The sequence below is a fragment of the Haliotis cracherodii genome, unplaced genomic scaffold (assembly GCF_022045235.1).
Source record: "Haliotis cracherodii isolate W230 unplaced genomic scaffold, xgHalCrac1.p SCAF_16, whole genome shotgun sequence".
Classification (NCBI taxonomy): Eukaryota; Metazoa; Mollusca; class Gastropoda; order Lepetellida; family Haliotidae; genus Haliotis; species Haliotis cracherodii.
This window is the reverse complement of record NW_027266271.1, coordinates 18,118,265-18,141,354: the sequence shown is the minus strand read 5'-3', so window position 1 is coordinate 18,141,354 and position 23,090 is coordinate 18,118,265. Positions and strand designations below refer to the sequence as shown.

General features: G+C 40.2%; 2 protein-coding genes across 2 annotated transcripts; one reads left to right on the top strand and one right to left on the bottom strand.

The window, feature by feature from the left end:
- Positions 1-686: 686 nt before the first annotated feature.
- On the bottom strand, positions 687-17,809 carry LOC139463897 (immunoglobulin-binding protein 1-like). Its single transcript, XM_071245314.1, has 10 exons — positions 17,625-17,809; positions 15,616-15,728; positions 14,444-14,528; positions 12,853-12,971; positions 11,916-12,051; positions 9,006-9,075; positions 8,036-8,136; positions 4,011-4,162; positions 3,179-3,321; positions 687-1,561 (listed from the first exon to the last, which is right to left on the bottom strand). The coding sequence occupies exons 1-10, from the start codon at positions 17,736-17,738 to the stop codon at positions 1,521-1,523; spliced, it is 1,074 nt and encodes a 357-aa protein (XP_071101415.1). The 5' UTR covers positions 17,739-17,809; the 3' UTR covers positions 687-1,520.
- Positions 17,810-18,065: 256 nt separating this feature from the next.
- On the top strand, positions 18,066-22,290 carry LOC139463449 (protein FMC1 homolog). Its single transcript, XM_071244716.1, has 3 exons — positions 18,066-18,153; positions 19,491-19,631; positions 21,925-22,290. Exons 1-3 carry the CDS (start codon positions 18,088-18,090, stop codon positions 22,039-22,041), a joined length of 324 nt encoding a protein of 107 aa, XP_071100817.1. The 5' UTR covers positions 18,066-18,087; the 3' UTR covers positions 22,042-22,290.
- The last annotated feature ends 800 nt before the right edge of the window (positions 22,291-23,090 follow it).

Here is a 23,090-nt window from a genome sequence, read left to right as displayed (position 1 = left end):
AAACACAGCTTTTTGTTTCCTTTCAAATTGACAGAATTTCTTGTTCCCTGTGAAACATATTAATAATATTAATATTATTACATGTTTTGTATTGTAAACAACTGTGTGAGATAGCATAGTGTTGGTGTATCATTTCAGTACAGTTGAAAACATGACTTCATCAAGACGCTCATTGATAAGGATAGCTATAAATGTACAAGATAAATAAAAACATGTTCTTTGGACCCTCTACGAACTTGAAACCTGTTTCACAATTCAACATGAAAAAGGAAAAATGAACTTTTAACTAATAATACAATGTAATCTTTGCACTAGGCCATCAGATTTGAATTGTAATCAACCCTTTAAAAATCAGATCTTTGTGATCACTACTGCTACACAAGGATCTGAGAACATCCTATTACAGGTCACACTTTCGCCAACATTGACCTACCAATGAAAGGACTATCAGGAATCCAGTCAGCCAGTCAGAAAGCACCTTTCTCGAGCTGTAATGGTACAGGTTTCAAAATAGCGATCAATATTTTGACAAAGTTCTTGACTTGAAATTTGAAAATTAAACAAAAGAAAATTCAGGAATGTGTCATAAATCACCAAATTTGTATTGCAGTATTTGGGAAAGTCTCTTTCATTTCAAATGATTATCCCATTGAATCTGTCATACAGCCCTTTTCGTGGTTTTAGAAAATACATTTGGACTTTCACGTTCACGATCTCACTGATAGCTCGAATGAAGGGTCGTTCTGACATGGTTGGTTGGTTTGGTGTTTAACGCCGCACTCAGCAATATTCCACCTATATGACGGTGGTCTGTAAATAATCGAGTCTAGACCAGACAATCCAGTGGTTAATATCATAAGCATCGATCCATGCAATTGGGAAACAATGACATGAATCAACCAAGTCAGCGAGCCTGACCACCCGATCCCGTTAGTCGCCTTTTACGGCAAGCATGGGTTGCTGAAGACCTATTCTACCCCGGAATTCGTTCTGACATGACCTGTAATGGAATGTCCTCAGATCATCGTCTGATTTTAATTAAGATTGAATTGCATTACTCTCAAAATATCCTGTTACTAAAATCTGTTTGTTGAAATGGCTCGATAGACATGAACAGGTCAAGACTATACAATCAATTTTTATTTCTTTGAGCATAACGTCTGTGGAGAATATAACCAGCACCACTCACTTGTATTCCACTACACACATATCTCAATGGTTCTGTGAATTTTCTCAGAGACAGTTCTACAATTACACTTCTGTATTCACACTTGACCTTTCATGTTTGACATTTGTTCCATTTGCAATTGAAACACAATTAATGAGTTGTAAGATGTCTCCTGATCGAGCAACAAGGGGAGACAACTCTGTATTTCTTGAAACATCACCAATCATTTTCATGCCGCTACATTGTCCACTCTCAACTCAAATTTCCATGTCCACCACTGTCAGATACCCAAAACTTCACATGATTGCCTGAGTGAACTTTCGTTGTCAACATGAACATATTTTTCACAACCTCACAACATATTTTTCCTATTTCCCCATCCACGCCTATGATCTGAAATTAAAAAAAAAAACACTTAAAAAAAGGCATATTAATTTTTTGTAATATTTGGCAAATTGGCCACAACAATCGAATTAGGTTGTTCTGTGTATTTTGTATTTAGGCATGAGACAATCAAACACAATATCATTGTTCAGGTTCGAATCTCATTTGATACGTTTCATAATGGACTCAAGCACAAAAAAACATCTTGTCAAGTTGATTGAGTTTTTATTTCCAGTGTATGTTATCGTATATGTATAAGTCATCAATATTCCCTGTAACAAGAAGGAAGCTTATTCTCATGGACAAATCAAACTACGATCGATAAACCCTGCAACAATATGTTCTGTTCAATAGCATACAGTGTTTGAAATTATGCATGAAAGTCGTGTGACTTAGCATCGCCTCAACATGCTCAAGTACCATAGCAGCAAACAAAGGATTCTGAGATCCCCCGTAAGTCCACTAGTATATGAATGAAACTTCAAATGTGGGATTGACATGATAAACTTCATGTTTAGATCACATCAATATTTATGCACAAACAAGTAAGGATGTCAATCATTGGTTGTTTTGTTGTTAAACGCTGCACTCAGCAATATTCCAGCTATATGACGGCGGTCTGTAAATAATCGAGTCTGGATCAGACAATCCAGTAATGAATATCATGAGCATCGATACACGCAATTGGGATTTATGACATGCATCAACCAAGTCAGCAAGCCTGACCACCCGACCCTGTTAGTCGCCTTTTACGACAAGCATAGTCACCTTTTACGGCACCTTTATGGGTTGCTGAAGACCTATTCTACCCTGGAATCTTCACGGGTTGGTGATGAGAGAATGTCAATGAAAGTTGTACAAATGAAAATCCCAGGTATGTTTATGTTCCATTTCATAACAGCGCAAAATTAGTCTACCTCACATATCAATACATATGATATTTAAGTCATATCATACATATCGCAATACTAAAGTCCTGATATCACGCATATGGTGATACTTAAGTCATCATACCATACTTATCATGATCAATACTTAATTTGTGCTGATTTTGCATGAACTTCCACATGGCCAGGCTAACAAGAGCTTGTGGCTATCAAAATGTTGTGTTTAACTCAAATTAATTTATGTTGGTTTGCTCTAACAGTAACATGGGATAATTAGGTTGAATCTGTGATTGGAAGGGGTACAGGTTGCTAAGTCACATGAACAGAGTTATGTCCCTTGGGCATGCCAGGAACTTATGATTGTGGGTTTGAATCCTATTTCGCCCAGATTTTGATTCTAGATTTGTCAGCAGCATACTCTTACTTGTTGGTTTCGCAAAAGAGTTAAAAGTTTGAGACCTGCATCACTTTAGGCTTTCCTTCCATATTAAGCTGACAAGCCATCCCATAACTTGAATACTGTTACCTAAAAGCTGTGTAAAACTTAACCTAACTCACTCACAGTGACTGCTAAGGGGAATAACTCTGCACAGCCAATGATGGTACATCACTCACACAGCTATATGTAGCATAGCCAAATGTTGAGGTGAAGCTTAAACCATTATTATGGCGCATTTGGCACCATCAATTGGCCCTTTGACCATAGGGGTTACCATTCCCGTCTATTAACACAACTCACCATCTTTCCAGTCATCCAGCTCTCTCTTCCTCTGTAGCTCCTCGGGTTGGTCTGTCTCCACCTTCCGTTCTTCCTCTGCCATGTACTTCTCTTCCTCTGCTACTGCAGCCTCAGGGTCAGCCACCCGGTCCTGGAGACTCATGCTACAGACACAATGAGCTTTTTGTACTCAATAGTTTGTTTGTTTGTTGCTTTTTTCTTTGTTTAACTCCCCACTCAGCAGTGTTTGAAATAATTTTAAACCCAACGAAGAAGTCAAGCAGGTGACCTATAACTGTTGCTGCCCATCATCAATGTTACCTGCCCCAATTCAGACATTATAAATATTGAAAAATTGCAAAATAAGAACAAATTGCATCTTGTTTCAGTTGAAACAAGAAACCATCATTATCACAATTCCGCACCAAGGGTCCATCTTCCCAAGGCAAGGGAGTTAACTGACTGCAAAAAGTCAAGTTTCCACGCTTGCTGAACAAGACTGTAATTTCTGGGCTCGATCGTAGCGTTACCAGTAGTTATTACGAGTTATGTCCCTTCTATGTCTCTCCTATTGACCAATCAGATTCCACCTCTCATATCACTATCAAAATTTACATTGTCATAAAACAGGTCTTACTTCACAAAGTGCATCAAATCAAATCTGTTGTCATTGAGTTGGCGGTACACAAATCCTGCAATCGACCAAAATCAACGTGATTTTGATTGGACTATGCATACACTCATTAGTCCAGCCAAAATTTAACAACACTTGCTTGCTTGCTTGCTTGCTTGCTTGCTTGCTGTTATACTCACTGGCAGTAATCGGGGTGCATAACTTAACATCTCAACTTACTTCCCCATCCCAGATGTTGGTGGTAGGAATGTGCCATCAGCCAGCTTCTGCTCATAGAACTCTTCAATGGTGTAAGTAGGCACTGCTGGGTAGCCGGCACCGAACACCTGCTTCTGCACCATGTCTTTGGTTAAAATGAATGGACGGAAAGGCTGGAAAATAAAGTACCATATTTCCTTGAGTACAGTGTACACTTGTTTTCCAAAAAATACAGCTTTGTTGAGAGGGTGTGCCTAACTGTCACACACCTTCAACTTGTACAATGAGTTTGGTGTTTTTTCCCAAACCAAAGACATTGTTAGGTCGAGATGAACGGATGGAATGGTTGAGAAACAAATGACTGAATTTGTCTTGTATCCAATGCAAATACGGGAGTGAATGAGTGAGTTGGGTTTAACGCCGCTTTGAACAGTCTTGGCGTTGTATCGCGGCGTGTCAGCTTGATGTGGGATGAAAGTCTGAGGTGATGCATGTATCAGACGTTTACACTTCGACGGAACCAACGAGCACGGATATGCTGCTGACAAACCATAAAACATAATTGTCCTAGTATGGGGTGCTGATAAGAACTTACAGATTGGTTGGTCAGAGAGCGCTTATTACAGCAAATACTGTAGGTGAGGGGGAAATGAATATGGAATTCGAGAAAGCCTCATGACGGATGCTGATGTCAGTATTTCACATCAAAAGTATTACGTTTGATATTACAGACCAATTGTAATAACAACCTCATCATTCACTTTGAAGTATAATGTACTCTATAAACAGGAGTATGACAGGGTATTGGGGCAACACCCAAGAGTAATCTCTTGTTAATCAGTTGATCGCTCTCATCAGACTGGTTGTTTGTAGGTTAGGATTGGTTGGTTTGTTGTTTTACGCCACACTCAGCAATATTCCAGCTATGTGATGGCGGTCTGTAAATAATCGAGTCTGGACCAGACAATCCAGTGATTGATATCATGAGCATCCATCCACGCAATTGGAATCGATGACATGCATCAACCAAATCAGCGAGCCTGACCACCTGATCCCGTTAGTCACCTCTTACGACAAGCAAAGTCGCCTTTTACGGCAAGCATGGGTTGCTGAAGACCTATTCTACTCTGGAATCTTCACGTGTCTGTAGGTTAGGGAGCTCCTTACATGTCCTATTGTGTTGCAGGCGTCCCGGAATTGTGGACCGATGGGAGGTGTTTCCAGGACCAGTGGGGGGTACCCATGTGTGGGAAGTCGGAATATCTGACTGGTGGAGGGACCTCAGCATATAAACGGTGAAGTGATGTTCTTTTTAACAATTGGAGTATAGGTAGTCATGTCATGATTTTATGACTGCTTCAATAAATCTATGTCATAAGCTTATGTTGTGTTTAGGAATACCATCATAGGCCGCATACATTGTAGCGCATTTGGTGAATGCGGGTGTACATTGGTGGGACAGAATGTCATCCCAGCTAAGATTGAGGAGTTAACCTTGATCCAAGGACCTTACATAGAAACAAACCACTTAAATGAGTTCATTAAAAATTTATTCATTTGGGTAGTGTGATAGCTACTTAAGCGTGTCTGCCTTGGAGTTGATGGCATGGCCATGACATCCCTGTTCTTCTGTCTATATACAGACCAGTATTTTGTGTCTAAGTCGACACCTGGATCTTCAAGAAATTTGGTCCATTTTTTTAACGAGTGCGGTGGTCCATATGTTTGGCTGAATTGAGATGTAGGCACCAAGCTCAGACAATTTGTTCCTGGCATGGGGGATCCTTTATCTGATGGCAATTGACACAATTCCTCGGCTGGTGATGTGCGTATGGATCCTACCATATCAGGTGCATTAGGATGATGCACCTCTCCATTCAGTGAGGATAGACCATTGATTCTGCTAGCTGTGGGTTAGGGGCATCTTCCCATGCAAGAGAGTTAACTGACTTTAAAAGTCCAGATTCCACCCTTGCCGAACAAGGCTGGAATTCCTGGGCTCGATCGTAGCGCCACCAGTGGCTATTACGAGTTATGTCCATTCTATGCCTCTCCCATATGGACCAATGAGATTCCACCTCTCGTATCACATGCATCTGCTTCAAACAAAATGGTGAAGTCAAGTCAAGTTAATCTGATCGACCATCAAGATCTATTTTGTGATAAAAGGGTTCTTACTTCGCTAAGTACATCAACTCACATGAGCACCTTGATTAATACCATGAAAAGATTTAGAAAATATCTGTTGACAACGAGTTGGCGATGCGCATGTTATGCCAATCCTGCAATCGACCGAACTCTGCATGACAGTTTACGAACCGGATTTCGATTTCGGTGCGTGATTTTGATTGGACTATACATAGACTCATTAGTCAAGCCAAAATGTAGCTCCATAATCCCAGCTTAGTTAGGCAAGGGTGGAAACTGGACTTTGATAGTCAGTTAACTCTCTTGCCTCCGGAAGATGGTTAGTGGTGACTTTAACCTGGAGTTGGGCTGATGATGCTTCAGGTGTTTTTCAAAAGTCGTCCTGATGTCTATATGCTTTTTGGCATAGGGTACAGATCAGTATGCTTAAATTTCGAGAACTTCTCATATGATGTTTAAGCTCACGAGACGAGACGGGAGTAGCTTATGAAGCAGTTAAGGAAGTCGTAGCGCTCCACAGCTCTGCAGATGCTGATTGCGACGTCGTAGTTTTGGATGCTGTGGTAGATTTCGTGTGACGTCGCGAAATAGAGTCTAAGTGGTGACGTAATACTCGGATTTACGTGCCCGAGTTGGGTTGTGGTGAGAATGAGGCCGTAAGACCTAATGCAGCGGTCCCAGAGAGAATACATGGACAGTGAGAGGAGTTGGGGAACTCCAGGGCTGGATTTTGTCGTTCATGCCTTGAGGGTGGTCATCTTGTCATTCATGCCTTGAGGGTGGTCAGTTTTGAGGGCAAAGCAATCTCATTAAATTCAGATCTTAGTTCTCTCTACCGCTAAACAAAGATCTGAGGACATCCCATTACGAGTCACGTCAGACCGACCTTGCGCGAACTTTGACCGACCAATGGAATAACCAATCAGAAGGCAGCTTTCTCATGCTTTACGGCACAAATTTCAAAATGGCGACTATGCTTCAAAACATATTTTGACAAATTCTCGATTACAAATTTGAAACCTGAACAAAAAAACATTCTGGAATGGCTAATAGATGATCTAGATTGTAAGGATTCAGTCGTTAAACCCATAACTATTGTTTGGAATACCCCATGTTAAAGTTTTCGAGATTGCATGATTAGAAATCACATTCGGACTGTCACTTTCATAATCTGGTAAGCGACGCACTGATTGGTTGGATGAAAAGTCGTTCTGACGTGAATGGAATGTCTTCAGATCTTTGTTTAGCGGTAGCGAGAACTAAGCTCTGATTTTAATGAGATTGAGTCAATATTTGAATACTATTATTCTAAATCCACATCACCATGATTACCACTGGTATACCTTTACTACAACCATGCAGAGGAACACATCTTCGGGACGGGTCATACTGGTCATTTATTAAGGTTGAGGGTGCACAATTGGTCTTGGGACTGTAGCATACGTTGCTGCCTGCCCCCCACTGTATGAAACATTCCCCCTCCCTGTCAAATACAGGTAACGTGTCTTCATGGACCCCTCCCTATAATAAATGACCAGACCCTAAATAATGTTCATTATCCCCGTGTTATGGCTCTTTGGACGCTTAAGAAGCATTTGTAGTGTTCTCTCTAATCACATCAACAACTGTAAAACATCTGATTCAACTTTCTCTTAAGAACAAGCCATCATCACAGGATTTACAATTCCTGTGTAATGCTACACCTCTCGTTTACGGTCAAACCGCAAGTCAACGCGATAAACATGGCCACTCGAAAACGTATGATGTCTGAAAACCTATGATCGGACGATAACGTTTTTATTTAATAAATTAGAATTGTCTCATTTATTCATGACCACCCCCTAATCACACCAGGCCCAATACCCCCTCCCCCTCCCAATAAATGGGCAGTCTCTTACTTTTGCTTGTTTCTTTGGAAGATGCTCATTCTTGTGGTCATTTGGATGCTTCTTTTGTTCTGCCTTCATCCTTGCCATGTGTTCTAATATAGGAATTTCGGCTGTAAAAGACAATGTTAAATGAAATTGTAAACAGTGTTTGAACTGAATTATTGAGTGAGAGAGTTAGTTCCAGTTATGTCACAGCAGGTCAGCTTAATGTGGGAGGAAAGCCTGAAGTGATGCAGGTGATACGCAAGAGCACGGGTATGGTGGTGACAGGCCTAGAAACGTAATCAGGACTAACCAGGATTCAAACCCACGTGCACAGATTTCTGGCATGACAAAGGGAGGCAACCCTGCACAGTGAACTGTAGTGCCTTAGACGACTGGGCCACACCTCAGCCAATAGCATTTGTTTGACTATGCACCCTGCACTTATGAGTGAATATGAAAGATGTATTAGTCAATCCAGTCAACACATACACACTTCATACAATAACCCCATGTTCCTAACACTCAGGCAAGCTCTAGAATCTTGAGGAGGTGAGGTGAAATTGGGTTTAACGTCGCGTCCAAGATTATTGCACTTACATAGCAACGTGCATGCATGTGTGTGAGTGTGTTAGTGGCTGCTTATACTAGTATACTAGCCTATACTACAGACTGTTGCTGATTTTATAGTGCTAGCCCCTTGAAATACCATGAGGCAGCTTAACATGAATACCCCACTCAGACACAGTACACTGATTCAGAGCCGACCAGTCCTTGTTGAAGCCTCTTAATGCCAAGCGCCAGGCAGGGTAACATCAAGTACCATCTTTTGACGTCTTTTGGTATGAAGCAGCCAGGGATTGAACCCAGGACCTACCGGTCTCCAGGCGGACGCCCTACCACTAGACCACAGAGGCGGTCACATCTGGATAACATCATGTGAAATGATCAATGTTAGTGAGAAGGTCATAGAATGGATAGTGGGACTATGACTTACTGTTAATACTGTCAATCTCCTCCATACTGCGAGACACCCACTGCTTTAACATTGTAGTGTAGTACTCTCTCTGGAACAGGAGGCAGTCTTCATACCAATATGCATGATTTGGTTGGTTGGTTTGTTGTTTAACGCCGCACTCAGCAATATTGCAGCTATATGACGATGGTCTGTAAATAATCAAGTCTGGACCAGACAATCCAGTGATTAATGTCATGAGCATCGATCCACGCCATGGGGATTGATGACATGCATCAACCAAGTAAACGAGCCTGACCACCCGATCCCGTTAGCCGCGTGGAAACGAGCTTGAACAAAGTTTCCAGCTTCTTCAAACAATTCACCAAAACACATCCCAGCCACATCACCATGGTCACCACCCCAACAAATGGGTTACGCACTGTAATCCCCTGCGTTGTGAGCTTACACAATCTAACCACTTGACTACCCCGGTCACATCATTCTCTTTCTTAGAGCGGACAGGCTAGAGGAGCTGTGATGAGGGCATGGCTGGGTGGGCATATAGTGTGTGAGATAGGATAAGTACATAAATTTATATATCAATTAAATGTGAAATTTACAAATCATTGAACTTATTCTATACCTTTATCCCAAGGTTGGACGTTGGGGCACAGATACCCTAGCCTGTAGAGACTACTACTACTGTAGAGAGTGACAGACATGAGGAAGCTGGTGCTAGACAGTGACAGAAAAATAAAGAATCTATAACACTGCCTAAGGTCATAAGACACCATAACAGGCGATATGACCCCTTTACGTTAATCGGAAATAACAACATGAAATCAGGTATAACGTGTTACATGTTTTCACGTAGGATATCGTCAGATGAACGACCACATAAGTGGTTCATACTCAGCAGAGGTCAGATGGTAGAAGATGACATCAAGTGGGGTACCTGACCAGCTTGTAGTACTGAATGAGAGCCTGTAGCTCATTAACGATGGAGATCTTCAAACAGGTAGTGGCAATGACGGAGTTGATTGCAGCAAGATAGGTAGCCAAAGTAGAACTTTAAAGCTCCCGAGTAGAAAGCAGATGATGTAGAAACTCAGCGATCTGTTGAAGAGAAGCAGTGGTTGGCGCGACAGTAGGCTTCGAATGAGGCTTTTTTACTCTCCCTGATAGGGGGGTCCCAATCAATGCAGCCTGTATCCGTTCCGTAGGAGGCGTGTGATGAAAGGATTTGCCAGGATGGACCAGTTCTCAGAAAAAAGACGTTTGTCTTCCTCCAACAGGAGTCTCTACAATGGGTAAGGCTGTGAGAGGAAGCTCCCAGTGGTCCCGTACCTGAAGGGAGTCACTTAAGAGGAGGAGTTGCCTGGAGTGGCGGACTTCCCAACCTCCTTGGAGGCGTTGAAAGTGATGGAAAGCCAGGAAGCAGCCTTGTACCCATGTTGTCCTTGATGCCCACGACCTCGGCATGTCCCAAATCCAAGAACTTCACTGAGGTCATGCTGAAAAGGAACATATTGTGGTCGATGGAACTCCCTTTTCTGTTGATCTTCCAGTTGCTGTCTCCGAATCCGCAGGAGGTCAACAGATACTTGGAGATGGGTGTTCCACATAACATCCTGAGCAACATCCTGAACTGGAGTTGTTGCAGGTGTGCTTTAAAGTTGTTGTCCCACTGACAATGGTGGAGGTGATCCCGACAGCAAAAAGCTGTGACGTTGCTAGCATGCTGCGATATAAGATCAAAGATTCTCATGACAATATGATCCATGGATCGATCACAGGGAGGTGCATAACAGAAGTTGGCAGAAGCGCGGAAGTCAGGATAAGGTGAGGCAAAAGGGCAGACATGCATATGATGATACAGATCCAGATGTGGGGGGTATTGATCCCAGCTCTGGATGATCCTCATATTCACTATGGCAAAGGTGATCCCTGGACAAAAGAAGAAAGTCCTGTCGCTGAGGGTTGGAGTCACAGGAGTGGGAACGATGCCGACGATCCAAATAACTTGTAGAAAGAGAGCGATAACGAATCCATGATCGAGTCATCATAGGAATGATCCTCTGAACATCGAACATGAGTCAGTATGGCGATGACCGGAACATCGCCTGGGTGAGCGGAGAACGACAAGCAACTGGCAGATGATCGACGGCGAGCGCTAGGAAGGTCGACAGTCGAGACTGTCAAGGTTCGGATGATCCTTCTTTAGAGAGCACCATACAGACATCCAAAGCTGCTGGCTGCTCCAGTGTAGGATTGGACACTGTCACTTTATTGGTTACAGACGGCTGGTCCGATGTGGCAGGAACATGGAAGCTGTGATGAAGCTGTCTGAGACTCCATCTTCTTCTACAGACAAGGAGGGTATGGTAGACTCTGGCTGGGGTTTCGCAACTGAACTGGAGGAGGGGACAGCTCACTTCATGTCCCGTTTAGGCTTCTTAATAGGGTAAGGTCCATGCTCCATGTCCCGGGAATTGGACCGCCGGTGAACATCCCTCTAGATAGATACAACATAAAGCATGGGATTGCAGTGTGTGACATTTGTTGGGGTTTTGACCCTGGTGAAGCTTGGATGTGTTCTGGTGAATTGTTTTTAGAAGATGGAAACTTTGTTCAAGTACGTTTCCACATAACGAACGAAAGAAAAGGAACAAACACATAGTGTGATATAGGATAAATAAAAATTTGATACACATGTGTATACAAGGCAGAATTGGTCATGTTGATACACATGTACACAAAAACATTTTTAAACCGACTAGACATTTTAATAATGATTCTGCATAAAATGCTGTTTCAGATAACTTCTAATTTTCTTCTGTTCATGTGTTGCCTTAAGTGGGTCACATGTCACATAACGTCATGACGAGCGAACACTTTAACCACTAGGCTACCTACCGCCCAATCTGTCATTATTCCACCCTTTCTCACCTTGAGTTCTTCCTCTACGGACTCCTTCTCCATCAGCTCATGCAACTCCTTCATCCTCTTCTCCATCTCCTTCTTCTTCCGGAACTGCTCAATCTTCGACTGCCGCGTACTCGCCATCATCCGCATGTCCATACCCCTGAATAAAACGTTCTAGTACAGACTGGCATTTTGAACAGTTTCACTGCTGCCAAACCAACCTAATTTTCTATCTTAAAAATAGTTATGAATTAGATGACGCCAGTTAGAAATTTCCCATCTGTACTATCTCATATTACATGAATGTTTGAAAATGTTTTTGGTAATTAAACAAGAATTGTTATATGTTTTCAGAGTAGCACTGCTGTGTCCACATACACTTAGCTATCACATGGTTATCAAGGTTTTTAACTTTGGAAGAACATGAGCAGATATATGTGATTGTTCTTAACATCCTAAATCCGTGAAGATCTGGGTTAAAATTGGTCTTCAGCAACCCATGCTTTTCGAAAGAGGTGAATAACTGGATTGGGTGATCAGGCTTGCTGACTTGGTTGATGCATGTCTTTGTACCCCTATCGTGTAAGTTGTTCACAATGTCAATCACTGGACATTGTGTGCGCCAATAAACAACAAACAAACAAAGACAATACAATCCTGAAAACAAGGACACAGTTGCCCACTGTGAGGACCAAGATTAGCTCCATCACCTTGGTGCTAAAACCTGAGATGATCCTGAGTAGAATAAGTCTTCAGCAACCCCTGCTTCTTGTAAGAGGTGACTAATGGGATCGGATGGTCAGGCTCGCTGACTTGGTTGAAGCATGTTACTGTACCCCAATTGCGTAGATCGATGCTCAAAATGTCAACCACTGGATTGTCTGGTCCAGACTCGATTATTTATAGACCGCCGTCATATAGCGGGACTATTGCTGTGTGTGGCGTTAAACAACAAACAAACCTTGGTGCTACAAGACCCATGGCTGTGGCAGCATCATCCCCATCTTCATCAACACAGGCCACATCAATGTCAGTCACTTCATAGTTCTTACAGAGTCGCATGTAGTCCGTGAAGAACAGCTGTAAAATGAAATACCTAAACATTTAAGGCAAGACTTAATTGGTTTCTGGATCATACAGGGATTAATCTAGACCTGCTCAAGGGCAGATATTCGGACCCAAGTCTGCAGTAAATGTCAGTAAAACTTCCCAAATTGGAATTAATAACTCCCAATTTAAGTGAATATAGTTAAAACTAACGTTCTGGCTTTGTGGAGGTAACTTGTATATCACTGACAACAGGGCCAAGAAAGTGGATGAGGCATAAATGCATAGTTTTACATCATCTCACGAAATGAAATGTTAAAATACATCCTAGTTAAGGAAAATAAAAATGTTTTGAACAGAATAATCATTTTTCCTAGTTTGCTTGCCATGGGCACTTAGTATAGAATGCTGGATAAACCCCCTACTAACTGACCCTAAAAAAGGAGAAGTGAAAAAAGAATATCTAAAAAACTCTATTTATTATTATGCTGAACATACTGACTCCACATTTACATGTCAAACAAAACAAAGGTGTATGCAAGTTATAATAGGTTAAATGGTTAATCTGCAAGAAAATCAGATTTAACAAATGAGACTAAATTATTGCTATCTGAATCTCCCTTTACAGAATAATACATGTATGTGAAATAACACATTCTTTTTTTATTCCCAATATAATCATGTACACATTTGAGTGAAACATTATCCCAAACTTGATATTTGAATAATGTTGAAAGACATGCTCAATGTTGTTTGACCATGTTGACGCAGCACTCAGTAATATTCCAGCTACATCATCATGATAATACTGGGCTGAAAATACTCGAGTCTGGACCAGATAAACCAGTGATGAGTGAGGGAGTGAGTGAGTATGTTTTTTACGCCGCTTTTAGCAATATTCCAGCAATATCACGGCGGGGGACACCAGAAATGGGCTTCACACATTGTACACATGTCGGGAATCGAACCCCGGTCTTCGGCGTGACGAGCGAACGCTTTAACCACTAGGCTACCAGACCGCCCTAACCAGTGATGAAGGACCAATGACCAATGCCATCGATAAATAGATAAGAGGCCTGCCCTGTACCACAAACAGGTTGCTGAGGGCTAATTGTATGTGAAGAGAGGAAAAATAGGGTTAGTGTGGTTGCTTGTACGGACTTATACCAGTTTTAAAGTGCTATCCCACTGATTTACCATGCCGCAGTTTAACATGAATACCCCACTCAGACAGTTTACCTCATCCAACCAAACCAATTGTTGGCTTATCCCCTTAAATCAGAACACCAGGCAGGGTAACAAGTACGGTACAATCCATTAACATCTTTTGGTACGACACGGACAGGGATTAATCCACCAACCTTTAGCTCTCCAGACAGACACTCTATCCACTACACCACAAAGACTTGAGGATCAACTGTATCCCTGAACCCATGGACTCAATGCTGTTAAATAACTAATATATTACTTCTCAAAACTAGGGGAATATAAAGCTGGAACCATACCCGAGCCTTCTTGACGAGTGGAAGTCTTTCTGCTCTAGTTGTCTGATATGTGAAGAAACCTAATAAGGCTGGAAGTAACATGTATCTGAAAAGGGAAAATTCCAGTGACCAAGATTAGGTGTTGGTATGTTCATGATGGTCAGTATATTGGTTCATTCAAATGCTGAAGCTATCAAAATCAGTAATTTGTTAATGAAAGGAAATAGGTTTATCTGTTTTCAAGTTTCAACATACCGATTTCACTGTAATAAGCAATTTGTGAGCTTTGAAAATTGAGAAAGGGGCAGTTATTAAAACCATACACAACAAGTTTAATATTCAACATACCCTATTCACTGTAACAAGCGATCTGTGAGCTTTGAAAATTTACAAATGGGGCAGTTATCAAAACCATTCACAAGTTACAATTGTTGGAGATTTAGTGGTAGAGAACAAAGTTGTTCAAACATTGATGTATGTCAAACATTTATATAATAGTTACTAGGCAATAATATACATGATATTCTCCAACACTTATTGAGGAGGGAGACTTAATATGCCGAATATGGTACCACCAGTACTGAGTGTGTTAGAGAGTATGGTTTTACACTGCGTTTAGCAATATTCCAGCAATATCATGGCAGGGACACCAGAAATGGGTTTTACACATTGTACCCATGTGGGGAAATGAACCTGGGTCCGACTGGCGGACTCTTCGACAAATAGGCTACCTCAGCACCCCCACCAATCATGAACCCATCTTTGGGGACATGGGGGATACCTGAAATGAACTCAGGCCGGAAATGAATACATTTGGTCTATGCCATATATGGTATGACATGCCAACACTGTTACCATGGCAACCACAAGGCTTTCCCACTGCCTTTATGCATGAGTGAGTGAGTGAGTATGGTTTTACGCCGCTTTTAGCAATATTCCAGCAATATCACGGCGGAGGACACCAGAAATGGGCTTCACACATTGTACCCATGTCAGGAATCGAACCCGGGTCTTCGGCGTGACAAGCGAACGCTTTAACCACTAGGCTACCCGACCGCCCCCCTTTATGCATGAAATGCAACAATCGAAAAAGAAAAAAGATTAGAATAAAAAGTTATTAAGAACTCCAGCATTTTGGTGATGCACAATAAGCATGAGTAAGGTAATAAATGGAAATATTTGCAACAACTTACTTCAATTCAGAAGATGCCACTTCATCAAGGCTCTCATTGTCGCTGAAGAGGGACAATTCATTTGTCATATGCACAGCTTTCTCACATTTCTGGACACCAAAATATATTTTATCCTGCAAGACAAGTTATCAGATGACATTGTGTGATTGACAACAATGACTTGTTTGGTCTTATCGTGGTCATCGGAACAAATGGGTTTTTTTACTTTGACATGTATCACAATCTTTTTAAGCAGAGAACCTACAGATGGAGGTTGAAAAAAGAAACCAGACATAAGATCATGTATATCAGTTTAGACACATTAATATGAGACTTATAAACAACTGGCAGCTAACAAATGGACAATACCTGTGCAAGCTCTTGGTTTGACAGACAATAAGGTTAGCAAAATTATGTTTGCATTTGACCGACTAAAGTGTAAGAACATTTTTTTTAAGAACATTATTGTCTGATTACCTAAGTTTAAAGTGGGTATTTTCCATGACACGTCACATAATCCTTTTCATCAAATTACTATTAATTTTCAGTAGACAGTATTCTTAAATGTACATCAGCATGATTGCAAGTCATTTGTTTGAACTGTTTCCTCTTGTGTGAAATGTAAGTCATTCATTAACATAATTAAATGTCAACGACTTTTACATTATTGGCATTTACATTAGTTCAGAAAACAACTACATCACCATGATTGCAATTTTGAAATATGTATCAAATAATTGTTATTTTATTTATATTACATCAAATGCCAGCAATATATTAAAGAATAAAAGACAGCCAGTTCAACTCAGCTATGATGTCATGATGATGTGTTGATTGTCATGTTGATTGTCAACTGAATCTTATATGTTGATCAGGGTAAAAGCGAAACAACACTCCAACTTAAAGTCTTTGTCAGGTAATCTGAGTGGTTCTACCACTAATTATGCCTATAATAAAGTCATTAACTGAACATCAAGTGAATGGTGACAAATATACAGGTTAGCAGAAAGATGTTTGTATTTGAGCCTTATATCATGAAACGTGGATGACACGAAGGGTGTTGTAATTGATGTATTATATGCAGTTTGCCTGAAAAATAAGGGTTGTTGCTGTTTTGAGTATATGAAATGAACTTTATTGTTGTCAAATAATATGTGCACGTATTTGCAGTATACTAAACTTTATACTTGTACATACACATTTACATACGCAGATGAATTTGCATGGTGAATGGTCACAGCAAGCATCATCCTGGGGATGATTCAAGGGGATTCCCCGTCACTGTCAACAAGGGCCTCCCATCGCACCCTCATTGGTCTAAAGCCCAGTTTGTTGGGTCCCTGATGCTAATTGGCATCTGGTGATTATTTGGGATAAGTAAAACAACGCTGGCTAGACGACAAAAAGTTGGAGTGTTGTTTCTTCTTAAGTGAGTAGGTGAGTTGGTCTAGCCTGTTTATTTGGATAGAAAAACCTAAAAGAAGTCAGGAGTCCAAACAAGAACATTTTGTTACAATGGTCATGGGTCTTTTTAAAATGTTACACTAATCTCTACTGTAACTTTTCTTTTTTTATGTGAAATATTCAGTGACTTTTTCATTCTGGTCATCACTGTTCATGTTGTGGATCATGGATCTTCTAAGTTGCTTGTGCATCTCTGTGAGTTGATTGTAGTAACAAGGAGAGTCATTTCATTACATACATGTCTCATTTGACACAAGTGTGTACATGAACAAGTTGTCACACTGTTTATCGTTAAAATTTGTTCTTAATACAATCAATATCATCTTCTAGAATGCCAACCACAGCTTCCGACGACAGACAGGGAGACAATAGATAAATAGATTATCCTGAGATTTTTTGGGATATACATATATACACATCATAAATCATGGTGAATCATAGTAAGACGGTAACCTAACGAGACTAACTATTTAAAATTATCGACTGACATTTTGGGTCCAATGGCCTAAATCATTCCCTAGTAGGCCCTATGTATACATCGCTGTACAACATGCCATTCTTATCACCTGGACTTTGTCGTCTGCAAGCGGTTCGTCACAAGTGTCAACGAAGATGAAGATTTTCCAAATTTCCTCAAAGAGATCTGACAGTTTAGAGCCTTCTTGTGGAGCTTCGGCCATCTTTCTATTTTAAGATTCTTACGTTTATGATAATCTGTTACTCATACACAGCTCTCATTACTTCCCTTGGCTGCCATTTTGAAAACACTATCGCGAGACGAGACTTCGATACATTAAAAAATGTTTCCTAGAACGAATTACGATCACATGCCCTTTGCAAATTAATTTCAAAAGACATAAAACATCCCGCACGAACGAGATAATATTTATCGAATGATTTGAAATGGAACAGTTTGTCTATTTGGATGGACGTTTATTATTCTCTTAAAATATAAATATATCATATATTTCTTTTCGTCCACTATTCCTAACAAAGTTGAGCGAAAATCGAGCACTTGCAACTTGCAGCATGGCGTCTGTCAACATTAATTTGTACAGGCAGCTTTTACGTGAATTGCACAGGATTTATGCTAAAGTAATGTCTAGAATTTAACTTGTAAAATGGCTTTATATTCTCTCTTTAATCACATGGATTCCTGTGGACCAGACAGTTTTGTGACAAATTCAAATTTTAAAGTTCAAACGTAAACTCGACAATATAAGGGGAGATGATTGTGTCATTTTTGTAGGCCTATAGAGGCTATCCTAATTGCATGGTTCGATACTCAAGATGTCTTCTCACTTGATTGTCTGGTTCACACTCGATTGTTTGCAGACCGATGTCTTATGGCTGTAATATTGCTGAGTGCTGCGTTAAACAACAAACAAACAAAACCATTTACCTTTGGAAATGTATTTTTATAAAAGTTACAAGCTAAAAGCACCTCTTAAGACTAGCAAAGAGATTCTGGAAGAAAATTTCTTCCCCTGGTCCCCAATATAAACAATATTAAGTTAGTTATACATTTATGCATTCAGTAGTTGGCAGAACATGAAAAACATGGAACAGTAAAAAAATGTTATCCACAAAAAGTTTCATGGTCTTCTGACTTCTAAATTCCTAGTAAAGACTTGAATATAATCCCAACAGTTTGTGAGTCAGAAGTTATTTTGGGAAACAGCTACCTTTTTCCCATTTTCTATGCTCAGAAAACACAAGAAAACATTAGAATCAAGAGCAGAAAATGACACCACAAGACTTTGTAGCTCACTTCAATTTTGCTGTAATATTATTTATCCGAAAAGTCACAAAAAGAAAAAGAAGGCATAAGAAATATGTTAAATTTTTAAACAAAGACATCCTCACTGCATGTTTTTTGGATGATACATACCTGGCCATAGACGGCCAAAATTACATATTCTTAATGGCAGACTTACCTCAATATTGCAAGGCACTGTTTCAAAATGAGATGTTGAAATTGCAGTGAAATTATGGTTTAAGTATGTATAGCTTGGTCAAAGTTATGATATGCTAAAAAGATATATGTGATCTGGGAGAGCACATACTTACTGAATATCATTTTATATAAAGTATGTATCGATACAAATAGATATGTCTGAGTAATGATGTGGTGATGGGGATTTCTAAAATTAGATCAGATTTCTCTGAGCATGTTTTAGAGACCTCTTTTTGAGGATTATATACACACATTTCAGCTTCTGAATCCCAAATTTCATAAGGCTAGATAAATGGTGGTATGTGAAGGTCAAAGGCCTTTCAGAAGTTCAGTTTAGGTTTCTAGAGTACTTATGTTGTTGTTTTTTAAAATTCAAAGCTGGGATTGATCTAATTTGTTTCACTTGATGCAAGAGTTGTACTTATCATGCTGCACTGCTTTTCGGGATATTTATGAATGTTTATTTACCTTTCAGGATGCTCCAGTTCTTTCCTACATGAAGGATCAGTTTCGCACACATCAGGTGACAAGTGAGAAGATATGCCGTGGCCAGAGTGAGATGCAGCATATGGGAGCCACCTATCTCTCCCTACTGCACAGCAGGCGCAAACATGAGGCAAGCGTGTTCTACAACTAGAACCTTTTGAGTAACAAGATTAGTAATGCTTTCGATTCCTAGGTGGCATGTCTCATTTGACTTTACACACCAGAGTTACTGTCTTTGAGTTCAGCAACTGGTTCAAGGCTTGAATCTAGTTAACTTCGTTTGGTCTGGTATGCTCAACTACAAATAATCCATGTATTTACACTAAAATCTTCTGAAACTGATGCCAAGAGACAATTTCAGGCAAGTAGACACAGATGTTTTTTGCACAGTGAGTGAGTTAAAAGTTAACGTCTCATTGGCATTATTTCAGACTACACAGACTACAGTCCCCTACCACAGAACGTGCAGTGCATGCGTGCTTGCGCTGTGCCTTCCACGGTTTGTCCCCCCTACGTGTCATGTACACATTTTGATACAAAATTACACGATAGTTTCTTAAAGAACTTCATCCGTCATGGGTCTTAAAATAAACAAAATTCAGATTTTGTTGGGTACAGGGTAGTCATGGTCAAGTACCGTATTGATGTTTCATACACTTTTCTGGATTTCGAGTTATTTTGCAATTCATCGTTCTCATTTGGAGTCAAACGGACTGTAGAGTTAATATATTAGATTTGAGACAAATGTAGCCTTTCTAAATGCATGCTTCATCCATACCTTATGGGTTTGTATGAGACTAGTCTATGAAATCTCTTATAACACAATACATTTTTCTCCTCTAAAATAAAACAAATAATTTTCCAGATGCTGATTTCATATGTGGAACAGAGCTGGCTAGACTTTCTTTTGTATATATATATATATCAAGATTAGTTTTGTTTTCATGAAATACAAATATTCCAGTCATGGTGCAGGACTACGTTTGTATCTGTGTTAGGTTCGATGGTATAACAGTTGCCTGGGTCATATCATAAGAGTGTTTGTGAAAAGTAAACAATTTGTAAATTTTATTGCCAACAATGCATAAGTCCTATATGCCTGTATACTACATGTACTTGCCCAATCATGTCTTTTTGAGATTTTGTCTGCAACTTTTAGTCTTTCGTGTAACCTAATATTGGCTGATCTTACTATGGTATAGTTAACTGGGGTTTACAGGACCTTCATATTTCCTGAAAGGACCTTTGAAATTAGTCATTGGAGATCCTCTGGACCCCTGGTTTCATATGCCCTGACCATCCTTGTCCAATGCTTGTTGTAACAACCTACTAAAATATGGAGCAGGAGGTGGCAATGTGCGACCTGGCTATTTGTGTTTGCTTTGACCTGACTGACAGAATAATTGTTGTTCCTACTGTCAACCCCTGTGTATTAGTCACTTACTGGATTCTTTACAGTTTGCCAATATATTGTTGGAATTTTGTGGTCTGCGGTGTAAAATATTCCCTCATTCAGTGTCTTTTAATGTCAACTTATCCTCTCCAGTTATGGGGGCACAGGTGGCCCAGTCATCCAAAGTGCTGCAATTTCGCTGTGCGATTGATCAGATCGTCTTGACTGGGCGCCGCCATTTTGTTTGAAACAAATGCAAGTGATACGAGGGTTGGAATCTGATCGGTCCATAGGAGATGCACAGAAGGGATATAACTCGTAAGAGCCACTGGTGGTGCTACGATCGAGCCCAGGAATTCCAGCCTAGTTCGGCAAGGGTGGAAACTGGATTTTTAGGGTCAGGTAACACTCTTGCCTCAGGAAGATGCACTCACTCACTGTACAGTCCTGAAACTTGAATAATTGTATTGTTCTGGGTTGTATTTTAATACTTGAGAAGCTTCCAGGAAATCACATGGAAGGGGTTGCTTCTATTTTTGCAAGTACATGCAAACATGGTAAGTTAACTTGTGTCTTGATAGCAGATTCAGTGCTGAGTTTACTGCAGTTCATCAAATGAATAACTATAGACATGATTGGAACATACAAGAAATATTCCATTGTCTAGTGTATAGAGTGTTTGCAAGTAGAGCGGAAGGTCGGCGGTTTGATCCCTTTTCTGTGCAATATCTATAGACGTTTAAAGACGGTACATGTTCTTACCCTGCCTGCGCTAAGCATTAAGGGGGGTTAAAACAAGGACTGTTCAGGTCGTAATCAGTATACTGTGTCTGAGTGGGGTATCCATGTTAAACTGTGTGGCATGGTATCTCAGTGGCTAGCACTATCAGACCAGCATAAGTCCAAACTACTACATGCAGCCAGAAGCGATGTGCATGCACATCGCTTATATATGGGCAATAATCTTGAACTCAACACGCCGTGAAACCCTATTTCACATGTCATATCATTATGGTTTCTTTATTTTCAGGAACTCAGTGCACAGTACAAGGGTCATGGAGAGCGAGACATAGAGTCAAGTGCTAATTTGGTTGGCCTCCGCCTTCCAAAACAATTTCAACCAAGTGGTGAAGACCCAACACAATGATGGCAGTGGAAGAACTTGTGATGATGTTTTGATGACTTGTGATGATGTTCAATCAAGAGCTTGTATGGTTTAAACAAAATACCAGAATGAACCATTTAGTCTAGAAATATGACTGAAACAATTTTTGTATAGTAATATTTGGAGTTTTGTAATGCGTCAAAGATGCAAGTCACGGAGATGACATGTAAATGCTGCATGTACTCGAACCTGTATATAGTCTTAATACATAGTATTTATATATAGATGAAAGTCATGTTATTATTTCACAAGGATACATTGAAAATGTTATTTTTGATTATTATGAATAACAGAAAAATCATGTAAGAGGCGACTGAGTGACTTGGTTGATTATATGTCGTCGTGCCCCAATGATGTTGCTCATATGATCGATCACTAGTTATCTGGTACAGATTAATTACAGGCCGCCATCATGTGTTGTGTTAAACAACAAACAAATCTATTCTCTACAAGTCACCTCTGTGGTCTAGTGGATAGAGCGTCTGCCTGTAGAGCGCATGGCCTCAAACCAAGATGATACTTGTTGTTCCCCTGCCTGGTGCTTGGCATTAAGGAGATAAAACAAAGACTGGTCTGGGTAGGGTATGCATGTTAGACAGAGGCACGGTATCTCAATGGACTAAAACTATAAAACCAGTATTAATTCAGACTCGCACAAGCAATACTCGTTTTAGAACTACTGTGTCAAAATTTCTATCCCAGCTGACTGAATATGCAGGTACTACATAAATAGTGTTTACGAGTCCTAGATTGTCAATTATATGACCAACAGTTGGAAACTACTCAGACCAGTAGTTCTTGGGTGAAATCAGAGACCATATATTATATGGTCTATGGTGAAATGAAACACAACATTGCTTATTCAAGGGAGATAACTCGTGTTGGTTTAATTGCCATGGTCATAGGCACCCCAGAGAGACACCCAAAACCATTAAACAAGAAAATATATAACATTATGTTTACATGAAATCACAGAAATACTGATGGCATTATCAGTATGTGTTGCTTTCTGCTAGACAGAAAGGTTATTT